Source organism: Pocillopora damicornis, chromosome 8 (genome assembly GCF_964200805.1).
Source record: "Pocillopora damicornis chromosome 8, jaPocDami1.2, whole genome shotgun sequence".
NCBI lineage: Eukaryota > Metazoa > Cnidaria > Anthozoa > Scleractinia > Pocilloporidae > Pocillopora > Pocillopora damicornis.
In genome coordinates, this window is record NC_142677.1 from 21,114,903 (window position 1) to 21,135,934 (window position 21,032).

General features: G+C 36.9%; 1 protein-coding gene across 6 annotated transcripts; it reads right to left on the reverse strand.

Moving 5' to 3' along the window:
- Positions 1-246: 246 nt before the first annotated feature.
- LOC113668600 (gamma-aminobutyric acid type B receptor subunit 1) lies at positions 247-20,333 on the reverse strand. Of its 6 annotated transcripts, none has more exons than XM_027184535.2 (16): positions 20,101-20,333; positions 10,057-10,327; positions 9,472-9,609; positions 9,009-9,179; positions 8,469-8,573; positions 8,200-8,265; positions 7,729-7,914; positions 5,981-6,217; positions 5,326-5,389; positions 4,440-4,520; positions 3,757-3,907; positions 3,513-3,642; positions 2,879-2,986; positions 2,292-2,420; positions 1,829-2,161; positions 247-1,211 (listed from the first exon to the last, which is right to left on the reverse strand). In XM_027184535.2, the coding sequence occupies exons 1-16, from the start codon at positions 20,136-20,138 to the stop codon at positions 1,083-1,085; spliced, it is 2,337 nt and encodes a 778-aa protein (XP_027040336.2). In that variant the 5' UTR covers positions 20,139-20,333; the 3' UTR covers positions 247-1,082. The 6 variants fall into 6 exon arrangements, with proteins under 6 accessions (XP_027040336.2, XP_089070069.1, XP_027040335.2 ...); XM_089213943.1 differs by lacking the exon at positions 20,101-20,333 and adding an exon at positions 17,313-17,390; XM_027184534.2 differs by lacking the exon at positions 20,101-20,333 and adding an exon at positions 14,828-15,106.
- Positions 20,334-21,032: the final 699 nt, after the last annotated feature.

A 21,032-nucleotide genomic window follows, 5' to 3' on the forward strand; every position in this document is an offset into this window, starting at 1 on the left:
ATTTCCAATGATTACTCCGATTAACTGTAGGATACGATATTGGATGTCACAAAAAACCTTAGTTGTGAGGCTACTAATAAGGATTTCCCAACAGTCACGTTTGTTGTGTCAAAGGATCCTGTTCAAATTTAGCTCATTGCTGCGTGCATGCGCCGTGGAATCAGCAATGTCATCTTTTTTGCTACAGGCGGTGATCTTCGTGCATCCTTTCAGATGTAATTGCCTCTTAATAGAATAAGAGTTTAATAATAAAAATTGTTATATGTTTATTGATTTTTATGTATATTTTTATATGATTTTGTTGAAGATGATGTTGTTATCGTAAAATTTGCACAGTGCATACAAATTATACATCTAGGAAAATTCTTGTACAGAATTAAAAAATTGAGATGGTGAGAATTACTGAAAAATCAACCCTAGGCAAAAAGGAATGCATCAGTGTGGGTAGAGTCAGATGTAGAGACGGAGTGATGTCTGGTAGCGGCTCTCGAAATTTTTCCTGCTTTAAAATTGAAAGATCCCGATTATTTTCATGAAAGAGCTCATTTGAAACTCTACCATCAAAATCGAAATTGCTTATCAACTTCGTTTCATATGTCTTATCTTCAGCTGAGAAGAGGTGATGTCTGAGCAGTTGTTCTTACTACACGAAGATAACTGTTAAATATTTTCAAATTATCCTCAGCCTTGCTCAATGACATTCAGTTCGGATGCCGAACTTTTCATGAGACGAAGGTTATTCGAATTTGGACCAACTCAAGCTCGAAAAGAAGTGCTTTGACTTGCTGATTCAAGCATCGAATTTGATCGGTCGGCGCAGCTCTTCTCTTTATTGATCTTGGAGAACTTCTTTCAAATAGTTTAGATTGATTTTTGAATTTGGTTCGACACAAGTTAGGCGGGAAGAGCTGTCGAACCATTCCTGAATGAAGAAACCGTTCTTGATCCATTTAGACGTCGAACATTTTATATACTTAATTCAACTTTTCAAGTTTGGCTCATGAAAATTGCACTTTAACCATCCACTGATGATTTCCCTTCGTCGGAGATCTTTAGGAGTCCTACGAGATCTAGTGCGAGATCTAGCTTTTGCTCTTGTACGTCTCTATTCGCATTTCAGAATTAGTCGCCCCGCGTGTTTCAAACTCACTCCGGCTTGGTTCTGTGACAGACATTGAATCTATCTGATTCTGTTTCCCTAAGCGTAGAATCTGTGAAAACATAAAACAACAACAACGACAATGTAATTGTATGATAAGAGCCTTTCTATCGTTTTAATATATTTTCAGTCTTATATTCGTTCTTTGTTCAGTCCCAATTCTCTAGTGGGTTTGATTTTCAGAATGCCGATGGTGTTTGCAAAACATCCTATACAAAATCGCCAGATGTCATTTTACAGTCCGTAAAAGAACACAAAATCTTTCACTGGACACCCAACAAACAAAATAGTTTCAAGTCACTGCAAATCGATTTGGTATTACATTTAATTTACCTTGGATTTAATTGTTTCAAGGCACCCTGGGTTACATTCAAAATGCCCCTTTAGAGCATCAACAGTGAGGATAATTTCGAGCATGATTCCACCTCGCCTGAAGATTGGAGCATATTCCTCCTTGCAGGATGTAGTCAAGACCATTTATCGTTCTTTTTGATGTAGATGAAGATGTTTTCATGCATTTTTCTTGAACAGTTCGCTAACCCCTCTATCTCCCAGACAACATCTCACAAATAAAATCGATTCATTATGATAAGAGATTTAACTCTGAGACTTAATTTACGATAAAGCAAACTGAGAATAGGATTGTGAAAAAATAAGTCAAACTCTTACTTTTGGAACAAATAACAAAGAAATTGTCGACGTGGCCCCAACGAAGACGATACATCTTACAACCAAAATTTGAAGAGGTGGATAGGTCACCACGAATTCAGTCACAATAGCTAAGCACGAAAACATGAATACATTGTAGACTGCTAAACCGATGTTCTTGGAGTCGTTCAGTGAAGGATAGGTAACATTTCTTGTCTCCCAGGCCAGGAAAACACCAAATATCAATAGAATCCCTTTGAATCCGCAGATCGACATCATCCACGTCACGTAATACTTAGAAGTGCATTGATGAATCAGCAGCTCCTCCGTAACATCATCGTCATTATCTTCAGCCTGTGGAAGAAAGTGTAGAAGCTTTAGATTAATAAATGGACCAGAGCCCTTTCCACGAGCGATCAAAAGAAAAAAAATGCTCTTGTGAAAGAGATAGACAGAAAGATAAATGCAAACATTACGTATCTACCTCCTCGTCGATCATCTTGAGTTGTTTCGTAAGTGGATCAATAGCTGCCCAAGTTGACAAAATTATAACGTCTATAAACCAACAAGCACATAACCTCAAGAAAAGACTGATGTTACTAAGCTTTCCAAGCTGTAGAGAAGATAAGATTGAAAAAAAAACCATTGAAAATGTGACTTAACTAGGCGTTCTACATTTAAGTGAGGTTCTCATGAAGCGAACAAACCGGAGCTCTGTGATTTACTCTGGATGTGACATTTCAAGTGCCTCTTCTCTTCACCTATTATCAGTTATTCGATATTGAAACGCAAATGGTAACCCAAAGGCCATCCACCTGGTCAAAGTTCCTCCCTTAAGATCTCTCATCTTCATAATCAGCATTACAATTGCTTTTCTTGCTGTTAATTAGGTTTTCCTTGTTTATTAATTACAAAATTGAGGAGATAGGTTAGCTATTCTTTCATAGCAGGGCCCAAGTGGATATCAGAATTGCTGCTGAGAAAATGGATGGGGCGAAACTGGTTAGACGGAATAGGAAATGGTGAGATATAAATTGCTCGCTGCATTTCAAATGTGCAATTTTTACTGACCTCTCTTTTCATCTGGTTGTTTGTAAATATTTTGTAAACTCTCCAAGTCTTGACAAAGATTCCCCCAAATGCCAGGGTGAAACCAGTAGAGAGTAGCCAAGCATTTATCTAAACAGAGACGATCAAGTAAGGTTCATCTTATTGATTAAATGTGAAAATCGAAAGTAGAAATCGAAGGCGACGTACATGTAAAAAGAACATTTTTAGAACTATTAAAGAAATGAATTATGACGTGGTATATTAATTTTTACCGGTTAAAGCCATTTTTGCCCAAAACAGAATGCATAAATTTCCATACTGGAAATGATGGAGTGCAAAATGAAAAGCTGGACATGGTCATATTTTGTAACAGTATCGCTTTCTGGATTAAGTTTCAAAATTGATGTGAATTCGGAGAGGAAGTTAAGCTTCCAATGTAACTTTTGTTTTGCGGTAAAGCTCTTCTCAGACTATCGATTAAGGAGTTTTAGAATGTTTTATTGCGAAGTAACTGCAACAAACTCGGTACCATTTTCAGACTTTACCTTTTACTGCTTACCCTCAAACATCTAGACAGTGAAAAGCACAAGGCTCTTTAAGAATTGTTAATAAGCATTGATAAGTTTTAAAACAAAGAAAACCGAAGTATTCTTACGTAGCATAGTGAGGTATTGTATTCTGCCGATGAAGAGTTACTGTAAGCTGATAAAAACACTTCAGTATATGACAATAGACATCCAACGACAGTGATATTGTTGAACTTTGGAGATGACATTTTTATGAACCTGACAAAGATAACCAACAACAGATAACGTTTTAAGAACATGACTCATAATGCCAAGGATACTATCAAAGCAAACAAAAAATAATAACAAAGAACATCGTGTTTCCATTAGTACCTATGCTTTCGATAAACGAAGTTAAGTAGTAAACAAAGCAAACAGAACAGTATTCCAGCACAAGCCAACACGTAAAAGGTCACCGTTGTCCCGGGTCTTTCTTGGAACACTTTTTGCATAACTGTGACACCATCTCCTGGTATTCGGCCGCCTTTGAACAAAAAAATAACATGATAATCAAGTCAAGCAATGATACTCGTAACTGCAGTTTAAGCAATTGCAGAAAAGAGACCTGAAAAAGTTCAGGCCCGGACGGGTTTCCAACCCGTGCTGAGGCCGGACGCTTTAACCAACTGAGTTACGAAGCCACACGTTGGGACTGGGGCACATTTTTGAGGGTTTTTCTATCCCATAGAGGAATCTGATCATAATTTAAGGCTGACCATCAGCTAATGCTAATTTTATGCTATGTGGCAGACCAGTCTTCTGTTGGATGAAAAAGGATTTACCTATCAAGGCGCAGTTATCGAGAGAAGTTGGAGAGAGAAGTCTATTCCGTCAATTTGAAAACCTCCCGAATAGAGCGAGTACATTTGGAAACGAAATAATATTCTCCTTTTGACATTTGGCGCTTATTAAATGGCCACTTGTACCAGATCTGTTAAGACCGTCTATCTACAGGTTTCGTGACTGAATTTTCTTAGATAGTCAAGCTATACCTGATAGTTCCTTGGTAAACTTACCTTCCCATTCAAAACTGTCGCTAAGGAGAATTAATGATCCGTTACGGATATCCAACATGGCAACACTTTTCCTTTTTCCCCCTGTGCATCACATAGATGTTATTAGTATTTATCCCACTTTATAGTCTTATTTTTCCTTATCAACCCTATCGCGCGCTGAAGTACGCTGTAGCACTCATTCGTGGCTACGTTAACGAGCGTTTTGAGAGGCTGTGTAGTCTGTGTCCTCCAACGACTTGTCAAGGAGAACGGGCTCAACGGCTGCGTCACCTTGCTACGGGCAAAAAAGGAGGGCCTACAGCTGAAAATCGAACATCTAGAAAGGTCTAACTTTGGCAATGTTTGTAATAAGCGCAACTCATGTTCCCATTAAAATACCCAAATACGCCTACATGTCTTTCTTTTAAGGTGAAAAATAGTTCCATTTATTCGTGAGTTCACCCAAAACACTGAGACCAAAAGAGTATCCAAATGAAAGTTGTAATCGGGTGAGCTATAAGGCAAGCATTCGAAAAAATGTGAAATAAACGAGGCTTTGAGTAAATTTTCAGCTCACGACGTCATCATGAGCTCTTCTCTCGTAGTCCAGAGCTTTATAAAGCTTGGCGTATCACGACCGCCAACAGGCTTCTTAGGGAAGAGAAATTCAATTTCAATTTTTAATGACGGCGACTAAAAAAAAAGAAGGTCACAATTTGGGGATCAGCATATCAAATCGCTTTGAGACCTCAGGTAATCATGACCTTATCAATGTCTGAGTTGAGAAGAGCTAGTTGGAAATACGCCAGTCCGATTTAAAGTTTAACCTCAGGTTATTTCAATGAAAATGTCCTTATTAGTTGAATTAATTATGCTGTAGATTAGCCATCATTTTTCTCCAACTTACGTATATTTTGAGAAATTTGCACCACAGTCTCTCTGTCATACTTTCGGTCGAACGTCACATGACCCTGGAAAGGTGTAATGTAATGCAAATCGGCCCTGCCAGAATTGTGGAAGCTTTTGCATTGTAATGCTTAACTATTTGATAATGATTTCCTTTCTCCCTACTCACTCAATTCTGAAGTTTAGAAGACTGGTTGTGAGATGTTTTCTATGCAAATCGTCCTTGGGCAAATTTCCTAAAAACCTATTAATTTTGATTTATAAGGAACTAAACTCCTAAATCGGAATGAGAGCAGGCACAACTCGTTTACTCCGGCTAGAGATTTTCTCGAAACCCCTTCACGAAAATCCAGATTCCACCGGGAATATTGAAAAGGAATAAGAGTGCAACACAGACGTAAAAACTCAGACTCCGTTTGAATATCTACGTTTATGGTTCTTTGTAAACCTTTTTCTTCTGCCTCATCGGTCGAGAGCCCTACGCATGATCTATAAACAGTGATCGTGCATTCGTAATTCTTTTTACTTTGGTTAGCTGAGAATGCCATTTTGTTTTATGGCCAATCGCTACATTTTTCTCAATCTCATACGGTTATTATTAAATGTTAACAACATAGTTTATGGAATAAAGCGATAGCAGGACTTAGAGTACGTACCGACATTCCCCAGAAGTCTGTACGGAACAGAAGATCTCTCATGATCTCAGCTGCTTCTTTATCGCCATATTTCAGCGTTTCCAAGGTTTTGTTCTTTTCTCGAAGCAGAGGAATGGACTTATTCAACATAAGGGCAATACTCCAAGCGGCGTCATACGTAAAGGCTGCATACATGTTGTAAGTGAAGTTAAGCTTTTTAAGTCTGTCCTCGTAATCTGTTTTCAGTTCAGCAGCAGTCTGAAAGAAGCAAAAGAAATTTGAAACTTTTTTTATTAGATACAAACCTTTGGATAGTTTAAGATCGAAGAAAGATGTTTTTCGTCTTATCACGAGCGTGGAACAAAGAAAAAATTCTGAGTCCCCATGAGGAATCGAACCTCAGACCTTCGCATTCCGCGCTCCGATGCTCTACCACTAAGCCACAGAGACTCCATAGTGAGCGAGGTCTATTACAAAGTTATATGACACGCGTCCTGCATACTGCTAGGATCAGCAATGTCGATAGCGTAATGTTTGTAGATAGAAGTAAGAGAGATGGTAAGTTTTGAGCTCGGTTTGTTCTCTGTTCCACGCTCGTGAAAAGACGAAAAACATCTTTCTTCATTTCTTTATCGAGCTCAAAACTTACGACATCACTTATTTCTATCTAGTTGAGGATTTTCTCTGATAAGCTTAGACAGTTTTGCCGGGACACATCATAAAGGGAAAGTACTTACAATTAGCCTCTGCTTAAAACGCTCTGATGATAACTTCAACGATATTGTTTTTACCCTGAGGTCTATAGGTTCATTTTTTAGGCTTTATATAATTTTCTTTGATATTTATGAATAAATTGAGGAGTTCTTGTTTTGTTTACGTCGTCACTCGGTGGAAAGTACATCGAAAGCAGTTATTGAAATGGTCTTTTTTTTCTCAAAAAAAAAAATTGCAAAAACGCTCAACTCATTTTTTCAGTAATATTGCTATCTGATTTAATGAAGTTTTGGCTGTTAGTTTCCTATCTATCATTAAGTGCATTAAAAACTCAAATTGAAAGGGTTCAAAGGAGGGCCACAAGGTGGATCCTCAAACAACGTGTAGGCGTGATGTCATACAGAGACAGACTTTTAACTTTGAAACTTCTTCCTCTGACATTTGACCGCGAACTCAAAGATCTTGTTTTTTTTTACAAATGTCGGAATGGTTTTACTGATCTCAATGTTTATGATTTTGTTTCTTCTGTTTCTCACGGCCGAACCAGACTAAGTAATTCTTATAACCTTAAAACTCCTGTATGTAAAACTAGCACTTTTCAGGCCTCTTACTTTAATCGTATTATTAAGCTCTGGAACTATATCTGTAAATTTTCACCCCTACCAGTTTTTCAACTACTGCTTCCTTCCGCAACTTTGTTACTGAGCACATGTTTCACCTTTTGCACAATCACTTTGACATATCCTATCCCTGTACCTGGTCAATTGTACGATCCTGCCCCTGCCATCCCTAGTTTTTTAGCGTCTTTTAAATTTGGCGTCTTTTGGTCGATCGCGTTTTAATTATTATTTGTACCATGGGAGGTGCCTCGCATGGGTCCTCGCGTCCCGTTCGCACCTTCTCTTTTGACCTTATCACTTTAAATCACTTTGCACATATATTTCATTTTTTTTTCTTGGCTGTTTAATTTGCTGTATGTAACATGTGTAATGGTCAATAAAGCTGTTAAAAAAAAATAAGTGGTTGTGACTCAAAAGCATTTCCAACCAACATACCCTGTTTGATATTGTGGGTTCTTGTGAAGCACTAATAGATAAGGGTAGAGTTTCTATCAAACTACCCGCAGCCTCTAACATCTGTTCCCCTTCGCATTCCACGTCTGTTTTTGTCCACCAGTCCTCGTTGTACCAACCAACTATGATCCACACGTATTTTCTGCCATACACTTCTTCCTTGTAGGCCTTGGAAATTTTAAAAACAAATCATGAAATAAAAGCATTCGAAAAGAATCTTTTGATGTCCCCTGCAGAGCAAAGGCAATGATGTTACCGCTGAAAAAGTGAAACGTACGTTATGCGACGGATTCATTTAAGGTAGAAGTTTTGAAATCTAAGTCAGGTGCCTTTTTTATTTTGATTTTCGCGCCTATTTAGGGCTTTCTACTCAAAATATTACAAAAGAACACGTGAGGCATTTTAAAGTGATAAAAGCAAGGAAAATTATTTAATTTAGTGTTTGTAACTTACCGTACACATAGCTTTCCTGAACATGTCCTCGTACATCAGACCAATTATGATTCTCGCATCTCTCTCCTAAACTCAACATGAATTCAACTAATGAGTGGGAGATTAGATTCGTTATCATGGCGAGAGCAAGCAACAAGCCTACAATGCGACACAGGATTCTCTTTTGTTGTTGCGATACCAACCTTCCACCCCTCGACGTCAACCCTTTCTTAAAGGAGAGATGCTCTTTGAGCTCTGCGTGAACCGTGACAATTTCGGTTCTATTTTACCTTGAGTAAATACTTGACTGCTGAAGACGGATCATTTTTGAAGCTCTCTGTTGCGATTATGGTAATGTTTGATTCCTCCAACATTGGAATAAGTGCCTCTTTGGTCTGTTAAGTGATGAAAATAACCACCAATGAATAATTTTAACAAAGAAAATCAATAAGTAGTTCTTAACATTCTGTACATTTGGTGAATAAAGCCCTTCGGGCACTTGGTACGTCGGCTGATAATATCCGTGGCTGAGAGACTGTCTGAAAAATGTAACTTTGGCCGAGAAGTTAAGCTCCCAGGGCAAATGTGAAATTTTGCATAATTTCGAAGGAAATAACCGAAGAACACGCAAAAAAGGGGGTTATTGTGTGATAACTGTCTTGATTGTGATTTTGCAACACGTAACGTAAAGTACCAGTCACATAAGCAAACATGAGTAGGTGGGTTGTAAGGAAGGATTAGTTATTTAAAGCTATTTGCAAATTGTGAAATGGCTACGTATTAACGTCCATTAAAGAGTTAAAGAAATATTGGTACCAAATATATCTCACCAGTACGTAAATATCCAAGTTTTGTACTATGAGGCCGACTTTTTTCCACTTAAAATGTCTTAAAAGTGCAACTCTAGACGGGTTTTCCATTGTTTCAGAGGTGCTCGTTCTAAAGTACAAAGGAAACTTCTCCTTGTCTGAAAATTGTGGCGATGACGTGCTGTACCCAATCTGAGAAAAGAACAAATTTAAAATAATTTCTGGTTTGCTAATGCACATCCTCAATACAACTCAAGATCCTATTTTATTTAATCACTTTTCTTCCATTGACGAAAAAAGGTTGATATAGAATTAAATTTATATGTATTGAAAAATTTAATGAAGTTGAGTCGTTATTTAATGAATATTTTAGAGGCGTGAACTGTATTTCTCTTTCTTCCCAAGTTAAATAATGGTAAATGAAGGAAAATTTTTCTACGGGTTATATTAGCCAACGAAAAAAAAACACATTACTACTATTTACCTGCACTGCCTGCCAATAAGGGGCGGCTTCTGCAACAGGTACTGTTGCTACAGAACATCCGGGACCCAGGAAAACAATCTTGTGTGGAGGAGTGTCAATCATTTGCAGCATTGCTCTTATGCCTGATCCACTCTCACACTACGAAAATTACGCTAATCGTTAAATGTGAGATTAAAAATTGGTGCCGTATCGCAACAAGTGTCTACTTCTTGGTTCTCCTTAGGGTTGAAAGATTTCGAACCCTTCGAGAGGTTTGTTTCCGCAATTTTCATGAGAAAAACGTTTTTACTGCTATTTTACGACTTGCAAGCACTTTTTGTTGAACAAAAATTAATGAGCAAATAATTAAATTGAAAAAAAAAACAGTCTCCTATTTTCCGCGGTTTTAGTCTAAATTGTGTATGTTTCTTTTGAGCTCTACACAACTTATTATTCAGCTTTCACAATTAAACTCCTGGACATAACATAGAGATAATATGGCCAAGTGTTTTTGAATTTTCAACGGGTAACTAAGTCTATACCAAATTTTACCAGATTGTAAATATTTTACATTCGAACTTTTGTCCCTTTTTTACCCCTACATACCTTGGAATCGTTCCACACATATTTCAGCTGATAGCCCACTAAAATGCGTGGGTCGTTATTCACGTGCTCCAGTGCCATTTCTAAGATTGGAATAAGGGCGGCTGAACTCCAAGCGCCTTTTTTGATATTGACACCAAAAAATCCCCCGATGTAGAGATCGGTCGTGTTAGTAGAGTAACTGCATCTGATTGTCCAAAACAGCAAAGTAAAGGTGACGAAGAAAAGCGACTTGTTCGCCATAACTGGCAGCCGTCCGTGATTCACTTCATTGCTGCAACCAAGAGGAAACAATATGACATCTGGAGAGGAAGTCTTAAAAATTTTGCATAATCCTTTTGGATCGAAAGGAAGCTAGCTGCCAACATGACCGTTTCCAGAATAATCCTCCGGAGACTGTTTATTTTAAGTTAGATATATGTCGGGGCGAACTATTTATTTTAATCGATAGAGTATGGCAGTTTACAGCTTGAGATTCCCCGAAACACACTTAAAGAAGATGGTTAACCTAATAATTCTCAGTAGGGCAACACTCTCGTGCTATAGTATTTATATATCCTTGTCTTTAGATAAAAGATCATTTTTTTGGCTGTCTCACCAATGTAGACACGTCTGACACAAAATGTATCACAGCAATGGAGACATCAAAACTTAAGTGGCAGCTTATTTTTTCTGTTAAAAACTCATGCTATCGCTTTCCGCTTAAGGTTCAATTTAGAATCGAAAAAGGCAGATCGTTTGACAAAACTCGCTATTAGCCGCGAACAATGCCCAGAAAAACATTTTCGTGGGCGATTGCATTCAGTCTTAGCGTTTCAATTTTCTTAGAAACTCATTTTCATGTAAAACAAAGACAACTTTAACAACGGCAAAATAGATTGCGTGAATCTACCATCAACAATTTAAGCAAAATTTACAGGATGAAATTTTTGATCGAACTTTTACCTTTCAAGAACTGAAGTGATGCATTTTAAAAAAAGACTTTCGCGTTTCAGACTTGTCTTTGTTCTCGTGATGCTTTCTTTTCTTTGGCGATAATGGTTATAAACAAAAAAAAACGATCACAGCAGAAGACCAAAAATACTGTATATTATGCATAATAGTTGAAATATTTAAAAGAGCTCCGCTGTCAGCGCAGTAAATACATTAGCTGACTACGTAGAACCTTTCTATTTCGTGTAACCATAGATTGTTAGCATTGCGATCAACCTAACACATTCATAAAGGACTTTACTGGTTGTATTGTTTCCGATACTTGATGATCTACATTGGTGTTATGTACCAAGAGAAAATAATGGTTCCATTAATTTCTTTTGTGTGTATGTACTTATCTCTTAAAACAAAACTGCGTCAGAAGCGTAGCAATCATACACGCACGTACTCACTTTAGTTTTCCTCCACAAATCTGAAAACATTTTAATTTTTGTTATAGACACAAGTCTTTTCCCGGTTGTTTTTAATAAACCAGACCTACGATAATTCGATTATTGCAATAGTTGAAACAAAAGCAAAACGGGTTTCCTCTCAATACCATGTTCAGGGAATTCACTGTTCCCGAAAAGCTTGGAAATGGAATTTCTGAAGCCCTTAATACTACAAGGTCTGTAGCAGTGGCGTCGATTTTCGTTTCGTCAATGCGTGCCTCACAAAAAATACACGGCTACGTGATACAGAAATATCCTCTTTTTCACTGTTTATATCTAAACTTAACTCACAGCTTTTATTGAACAAATCCTTGTTCACCCCGAAATAACTTTACATACAAATATATTTTTATGTCTATTTCTTTGTGAAGATATATCGCTTTCGGGAAGACAAGGTGACAGAAAACCTCCTCTGAATAATACAAAATGGAAGATAAAGGCTATGTTTGGAAGAAACAAAAGATTGTACACCATGCGAACAAACAGATGAATAAAACTCTCATTGTGCATATTTTGATGACCATGATGCCCACGTCATTGATTCCAATTTAAAGTTAATATTTCTCAGCGGGATTAAATTTACGGCAACTGGCTTTAAAAAGTTTAGCTGCTGAGCTCATATTTGAAACACAATATTGAACATCTGCGACCGAGCGTTTATCTTTTAAGCCTGTTGTCACTGAAAAAAAATCGAGTTTTATACGTAAACTTCCTTGCAATATTTTGAACTCAAGTTGCAGACGATGACTTGTTTGAACTTGCGTTATTACACCGTTCTAATTATTCAGTCACTAGCCGTAAACATTTCGCCATGGCATAGTGGTCATAAATGTTAATAGTCCAACAGCGGGTTACGATTATTCTTAGATCGCCAAAAAAATTCGTGACACATGGAAGTGGGCATGAAGAAAGAAAATCTCTTTGAAAAGAATAAATAAAAAAAAGATCACAAAAATGTATATATTGAGTTCGGTCTTAAAAGAGTAAAAAATATGCGATTCGTTTCGGTGAAGATCGGAGTAAAAACGTAAGGCCCCCCACATGAAATTAATCGAACCTCTGAACTTTCTTCCCCCGATGAATAATACTGAGCCGCGTGAGGGTCAGTGTTTGGCTTCGCCATACTGTTTAACGCACGTTTCAAGAGTCGTGCATAATGTTGAAATATAGACTTGCGTAGAAACGCGTTGTTTGTGACCTTTTAGAGGTATGTAAAGTCGCAGGAGGTTCATATGCTTTCGCTGTCTTACGGTCGTGACAGACGGCTAACATGATCTTTTTTTCATAAATGGAAACATTTATCGCCGTTTTATTTAACAGCCTCCGGCCCTATCTGACACAAGTCTACATTAAATACTGATTCAACAGTCGGAATGTTCCGAGAGGATTCGTCAAAGTTAGATAAGCTTCTTCGTAAAAGAAAGAAGGGACACTTTTGAAGTGACAAAATCGAAACCTGTATAAAAGTAATAATTTAATTTCCCCTTTCTCCTCCACAGAAAAACGTGATCTTGTTCATCTTAATCACAGAGGGGAATATTACCATTTCAGGAGATTTCACATTTCATATAATCCAGCGACAATGGACAAACAAATTGAAATGCAAAATTTTCTATTTGCCTTGTTTCGTGCAGAATTATTGATGGCAATATTGAGGGCTTTACATGTTAAACCATTGATACATTATGTAAAAGTTCCTTGATTCTCTCTCTCTCTCTCTTTCTCTCTTTCCATGAATGAAAATAATGCTCGAGGTATGCAGTATTTACAAGGACTTTAAAGTGCTCAGTGTTTTCTTTCATTTTTTTCTTGAAGTTTGCAAGTCAACTAGGCAGGCAAAATCTACATCTTGCAGGTGGCATTTCCAATTAGTTCACAGCTAATTTGCTTTTGTTTCTTTTCACTCGAATTCTTTTTATTTTGCTCCGTTTCGGGGTCTAATAACAGTTGGTGGTTTTATGTTTGGATTAGAAGGTTTGCATTAGCGATTAGCGCCAGTTGACCCCTTAAACTTAAACTTTCTTCACACTATTTTTAAGCATGCTCCCCTAATAATTTAATAGATCGTCGGAATTGTCACGAAAACAAGTACTATCGAGACCACCGGACGATTTTAGGAAAACCGTCTGTGCATAAGGAGATTAGCATACCTTGATCGAGCACTGCATAACTGAAGAAGCTGCTTTGTCATTTGATAATCAATTTGCAATTTTATACCGATTCAGGAACCCCTTCCAGGCGCCCGTGGGTGACCCCTACTAGATCCATCTATCGCCAGGCTAAATGGCAAAACTACATTGACTAGGTACGGCTTCTGTAGCGCATGATTTGAGAATTTTTATGACCGCTTTATGTTTGACATGGAAGGGAATCAAAACTTGCCAAAAACCAAAGAAATGTTTTCAATGAATATGCTACCTGAAAATCATTTTGAAAACCATACAGCATCTCCTTAGGTATAGAGAAAGTAGACAGCAGTTGATAAGAACTATCACTACAAAACAAAACTAACTACAAAATCATCTTTTCATTTTAAACCTTTTAATTACTTTACGGGTTAGTCAAGAGCCGTTAGCAATGAATTTTCATTTCCTGAATGGCCGGAACTCGAAGTTCATTTAAAGTCACCTTTCCGCACTGTTGTTTGCATAGGAAAAAGTTTGAATTTCATGGTTTAGGCATGTTAACAATATCCCCTTTCGATATTACACTTTTACGTTTTAACGGCTCTCGTATCCGAGCGATTAAAAGTGAACGTGTTCTTCATGACTGTCTCTAGTTTTAGTATACAATCAGAGATCAAAGTATGTTTTTAAATATACAGTGGCATTGTAAAGAAGTTTAATCAAATTATTTTAGCCGAAGTTTGAAAAAGTAAAACTAAACGCTCATTTTGCTTAGTGAAATTTCGGTAAATGATGAACATCAAATGTCAAATATCATATAAAAATTAAAATAGCGTCAAAACCTCTGAAAATTCTGGCTTGCATCTCTGAGGACTCACGAGCCATTTCGAGCAAGCGCTTAAAACTCGATGCTGTAGTTTCAAATGGGTCTCACATAGTCGGTTTCTTTACGTACGCAACGACATCTCCTCCAATATCAAAAGTCAAGAGTATAGGGAAATGATTATGTTGTCGCCTGCGATTCAAACCATCTGATCATTGCAATTGTTATTATCATTTTTCTTGGCTACTAGACCCTATTAGTAGATGTTGCGAGATATACATCGCGGTAGATTTCGAAAAACGACAAGTTCTCTAAGCGCAATAACAATATAAATTAACTATGCCATCAACAACTGTAAGACAGTGCAGTGATGAAGGTGTTCCAATAGTTAAAGTGCTTACTTGATCTTCAAGGGCCATTTTGTCAACGTACCGCTCTTTGTCGACCGCATCCTGCACCTTTTGAGAGACTTTATCGGAGATATCGTAGGCAATCAAAGTCATAACTGCATGGATCCGAAACTGAGTTCGTTGTCTGATAAGAAGCATCGCATATACAAACAAAGTTCATTGTCATAAGCTCACAAATCTGACATTTTTGAAGACAGGTCATTATTAAAATTTCCTCTTAGCTTTAGTAACTAAACCAGCGTCAAACTCTGACATCAAAATTCGAATTTCAGCAGTGACCCGGCTTGATCCAAAATGCCCCATTGAAAAATAGTATGTTAATGAGATCATTAACCGTAGAGGAAATACTTTTGGAACGAGAGGATGCCAAATAACCTTGCTAAATAAGGAGATTTACTAATTCATCGTCCAACGAGATTCTTAGAACAAGTCAAATTTAAATTTCGTTTTCAAAACAAAGTATGCAATTTCCACTTCTTTTATCAAAAATTAAACAAATCAGTTCACTGATTCGTTCCGAACCATTATTAGCATATAAATGTAATATTATTCAAACACGTTGGAAAAATTATAAGAAAATTGCCCAGATTTCTGTTTTATGCCCAAGATATCATCTACTCTTCAGCCTTTCCAACTAGTCATAAATACACCTAAATACAGGATTTAAAGAAATGAAAGGCTGCGATGTCGTCAAACCACTGACCCGCTAACAGTCCACGATTTCATTTTGAATCATCTTAGTTTATGTATTTACTTGAAATCAAGACGAAAATAAAAAGCAACGAATTCTATTCGTTTCTATACATGTAATTTCAATTTGACTTCACACTGCGAAAAGGCATTCAAACTGACTGATTGCACGCGTATTAGCCAACTCCCGCCTACTCGTTCCTCACAGTACTTGCATGGTTTCCATTTCATGAGGCGTTTAAAGTTCGCGAAAAAAGGTTACCGTTTAAAAAAGATAGCGGTTATCTCCACGAGATCTTATTTATTTGAAACAGTCTTTTTAAGCCATGTAATTTTTCCAAGAAAGTAATCATGCGAGTTAGAGCAATTGGAAGACAAAAACAATCCGTTTTTCAATTGTGATTTCAAAATCACGACAATATACAAAACATCACTTCACATGCATCACCCAGCCATGTAGGGGCTCATCTTAAAACCAATATAATTTTTTTTTAATCAACTGTGTTGATTATGTAACTTGGCCACCATAGAGAGTTCTAAAACTGACGTTTTAAGCGTTAGCCCTTGGGAACACCTCAGTTTCTTTAAAAATCTATCCTCTATCAAACCAATATGTTAGGGTGACGTTATAAACCGCAGTTTCAAGATAGTGTTTGTCAAAATGTCATCGGCGTCTAATGACGAAGTTTTTTTCCTTTTTGAAAGTGTGTTTGTTTTTGTTGTTCTGACCTCTTCTGTTACTCAGTGGTACTTACGGTGCGATGCAGTGTTACGCTTTTTGCACCAATGCGAAGAGATCATAACCGCTTTCAATGTCAGCTTAAAGACCAGAGTTTTCGATATCTAATACATAAGGATTAAGTAAAGCATGATAATCACATGGAACAATTGACTTGTGAATGTAGCTTTTGAAAAACTATGATTTGGGTTTTTTTTAATTCACCATGCAAATAGATCAAGTGTAGAATGTCAAAAGTTAAATTGAATCTTTAACATGATCTTTGTTTGAATCATTTTAAAGTCTCTAATATTCCTGTCGCTGTGATATTTTTTTTTAATTTAGAGAAGACCCTACTTGATTTAGTATTCACAGTTTACGAATGAAGGTTATCAACAACTGTGATAATTTACACGACACAATAGCTTTAATTCACAAGTGTCTTACTCTTGGATGTACCGCAAATGAAAAATAAGCTGCTCGCACACTTCAGTAAAAATGAGATCCAAGCAGTAAATAAATCACATGGCTTTCAATTCGGTACTACAAGGGAGATGTCTTGATAACCTGTTAAAATATCTGTTAATATTTTTCTGACTAGGTAATAAATTTTGATTCACTCCAAGTGGCACAAAAACTTGAGCAGTTTCTCATAAAAATCATTGTAATTGACAGGATATTAACTGTGCCTTTAAAAGTCTAAAGTTTATGATATGAAAGTCAGTCATTTCAATTTTTTTTTTAATTTTCCTCTCCAAATTTAAAGCCATGAAGTAATTTGTACGTTTTGCGATAAATTTTGCATAGAGTTGTTCATTTTATGATAAGCTGAAATACATTATGGAGAAATGGCTTGATTTTAGTCGTACTAGTGCTGAAATCAGGCTTAAATAGGCCACTCTCGATTCACTTTCTTCACTGTATTGGTCTCGATTTTATAAGGAAACGAATCTTAAAACTCATTTTAGGTTCATTCATTATTAATATCACACGTTGAGTCAAAGAAGAAATTAGTGAACTGCGTTGTGTTTTCAACTCTTAGTTAGCGCTAGAGAACACGCCTCTTACCGTGCAAGTTGGGCCTTTAAGTGCCTTCGGAAGAATCGATCGATAGATGTTAATGTCACATGGCTAAAAATTAAACTGAATTCAAATGTATTTATCAGTGAGTTAATTTACTGTATTGTTATTGGCTGCAAGGATATAAAGTAAATATTACAAAACAATCCGCAGTTAGCAGCCGGTTGTATAAAACATTTGGGTACATGAATATAGCTTTGCCCATTTTGCGTTTTCCGTTGAGTGACCATTGATAAGAAAAACAAATTACACGTAAGGCTAAAAAATACCAGCTACTGGTCCAAATAAATACATCTTACAGCCCGTTTTGTACTTATTTCCAAGTTCGCCAAACGGGAACCGCCATCTTAGTTGTCAAGAAAAGATTCTCGTGTTAGGACTTTGTTCATTAAACAGAAGCGAAGAGAAGCTGGGCGATATACAGCGTTCGCTTAATTTACCTTTTCTCCTGTTATTTATAAAATCTTGACCCCCAAATTACTAAGATACTTCGTTAAGAACACCCATCCACAACAAATATCACTGACCTTGTAATCTATCAATGCTTGCCCGATAAAGCCGCTACAAGAGTAAGAGAAAGTGGTATTTTTTGATTTGTCCGCTTGCTAACGTAATATAAGTTCTGCATAATTTCCACACTCGTTGATCAGACTCATTCGACACCACTTGTCAAGTGAACCTCCATCAAAGACTTCCATTAGCGTCTTTCAAATCGAATCGCAAACAACTGTGTCTCAATGGGTTTGCAGTTTTTAAGTAGCCGCCAACATCAATACCAGATATTTCCATAGGGACAAATAAACACAATGGCGTTTGATGAACAATTCAAATGCACACTCCCTTGAGTGTTGAAGTCTTGTTTTACTAACAGTAATCTCGTTATGAGAATTGATTTTGTCAGTTTCTCAGGTGTTCTTAAAATGATATTCGATCTTGCATCGTGAGATGGTTGTTTGGCTAATTTGCGGTGAATGGAATCGTGTAAGTGGCAGCTTCTTTTTTTGTTGGGTTCCTGAGAAAAACGTACCGTTTTCCGCACCCGATCACAGACCGTAAATCTTTTTTCTCTTAATAGGCTTCCAAAATGTTAGTTTTGTGATGTAAATAAGATTTGCCTTAGTGCTGAGGCCCCCTCTATCGGATAATTTAGCTCAAATTGTTTATATTTTCTTTGGTACTTCCACGTCTCTGTTAATCCGTTTGAAGTTGGTTTGCAACATGCAATCCACGTGTTTGGTCCAAACACGTGGTTTGCATTTGTCTTGATAACCATACCTGATGTAGGACCATCAGTAATAAAAATCCATACCCATTTCCAGACCAAAATGGCTCTAAAACCATATCTTTAAGGAGACCCATGCTGATTAACTTTAAAATGGGGAAGTACTCTCCCCCTTCACCCCCTCCCCCCCCCCCCCCACAACTCGGTAATGTTTTCTGTGTTTTTGTTTGTTTTTATGGAGTTACCATTTGTTGTGGGACCAAAAGTTTTTCTTCTCTATAAAGATAATCATGCGAATTGAAATTTCAAAAGATTCCAAACGTTACGTTAACACTCTTTTTCATCCTAACTAGGAGTTTTGCAGAGACGAATTCATGCCGCATATGGATGTAAATACATAGCTGGCGATTAATTTGAGGGAACTTAGCCAGTATTTTTGTGAAGGAAAGGGCTAAGTGTGCGCTGTTTGCTGACTTCTGCTTAAGATTAGAAAAGGTAAATTGAAAAAGAAAGGAGATAATGCTGCGAGAGGAAAAACAAACACAAAAGAAAAATGTATTTATTTGATGCTTGGCACGTGAGGATAGACGGACTGTTTCGACCCTGTATTAAGTTTGAAAAGAGCGAAATGATTAAAATCAATAAAATTATCCGCAGAGAAACAAATTTCAACGATCTATTACGCGCGCTTGCGCTGATAGAAATACTACCTTGCTATTGTTCGGTGCCTTCTCCTGCGCCCCCTAAAACTGACGTATATTAAAAAACTTACACATAGAGATGGACAAAATATACAGACAAAAAGCATGTGGAACTCGCCATTTTCGCGGTATCGACTATTCGTAAATTAATGTTTCCATTATAGGTATTCTTGTTCATTCTCAAACCCCAATCGGGGGATGGAGACCAAAATTACTGATAGTCCTCTACACCTTACTTAATGGAGGCGTATCTTATTACATTTTTGTCTCTGAAAGTCTGTTTACCGTAGAATATTTATGAGAAACCGGAATGCTTTTTCTTTCGGTCACCCGAAATGTATTTTTCAGTCATCACTTTCTTTTGCAGAATCATGATTTTGGCCAAATTCATTTGTTAAGCAAAACTTTCATGTCGTTCTTTAAAGTCGTTGTATAATTTTGCCTAACCAATTCCAGTCAAAAGCATAACGACGTCATATTTTATGGAGAAAATAATATTTTTGATTATGAATTAATCTGTATGGATTTTCAGTTCATAGGTTGTACTTCACTTTTGTATAAGACATCTATTTTCCTCTTCGTTCGCAAACGTGGTTCTGGAGTTTTATTCCGACTCAAAATTCTCTTTTAAAAAGGAGCAACTTTAAATGACAATCGGAAACTTTGCTGTTAAATATATAAATCGATCGATGAACGTGAGCAAATATTTCTAGATTCCTTATACAATGCCTTTGCTGTTTAATATCTACTCCAACTGATTCGCTGTATACGAAGAAACATATCAGTTTCTTTGTTTTCCGTTTTCAACAATTTTCATCCTGATAGCATAATTTATAGGAGCTATACGACTTACCTCGTGGGTCCTGTCAGTTGCAGTTCTGTTATTAACATCCCCCGCAAACAAAGCTGACCGTTTTTTACTGAAGCCCAATGGTCACTCCTAAAGGGCGCTGTTGCGTAATTTATTCAATCTGGAACAGTTCGGCAGGTATCATTACACCCTTTGTGGCAACTAATGTACTTCGTATTTCGTATATTATTGCAGCACTTTTCCTACGAGATCTTCAGGCCATCTAAAGTTCAACTAGATGAACTTTCTTTTCAACATTGCATATTAAATTTTTTTTTGTGTATGTGTAGGTGCAATTATATAAAAGTAAGTTTTCAATATCTGTCATTTAAATCGTTGAATTGCGTGTGATTTGACGTGACAACCAGCGAAACCTCAAGATTTTGAATGCAGTTGAGGGATTATACATGTCAAATATTGCACAGCGCAAAATGGTAAATTTGTAAAACTTTTATCTGTGACACTCTCAAGTGGACATCCGGCCAAGTTTTTTCAAAAAATGACAAGTCGAATCTTTTAACTTGGCCTGAGTAAACGGAAAAGCCCATCATGAATGCGCAAATATTGATTAGTTCCACCAACAGCTTTTATTAGAAGATTTACAATTTTAAGGGTCTGTTCATTTGGGTAAATATTTCGTTGAAATAAGATAAATTTTCATGTTTGACGTTGCAAGAGTAAACACCGAGTTGCATTTGACATCACACAGGCATTTACAGTTCCGTTAATCTTGATGCTTTAACTTGATAATTCTCTTCGAACGAACAGCGTAGATTATTGTGGATACAAACTTGTCACCAAAGTCGCAAATGCTATATAGATGTGCCATTTCACAAAATTTGGCCAAATTTAGCCTTTAGAAAGAAGAAAAAAGTCGAATGAAACTTAAAACTTACGTTCAGAATCTTTGAAATGGTAAATACAAGGGAGGGCAC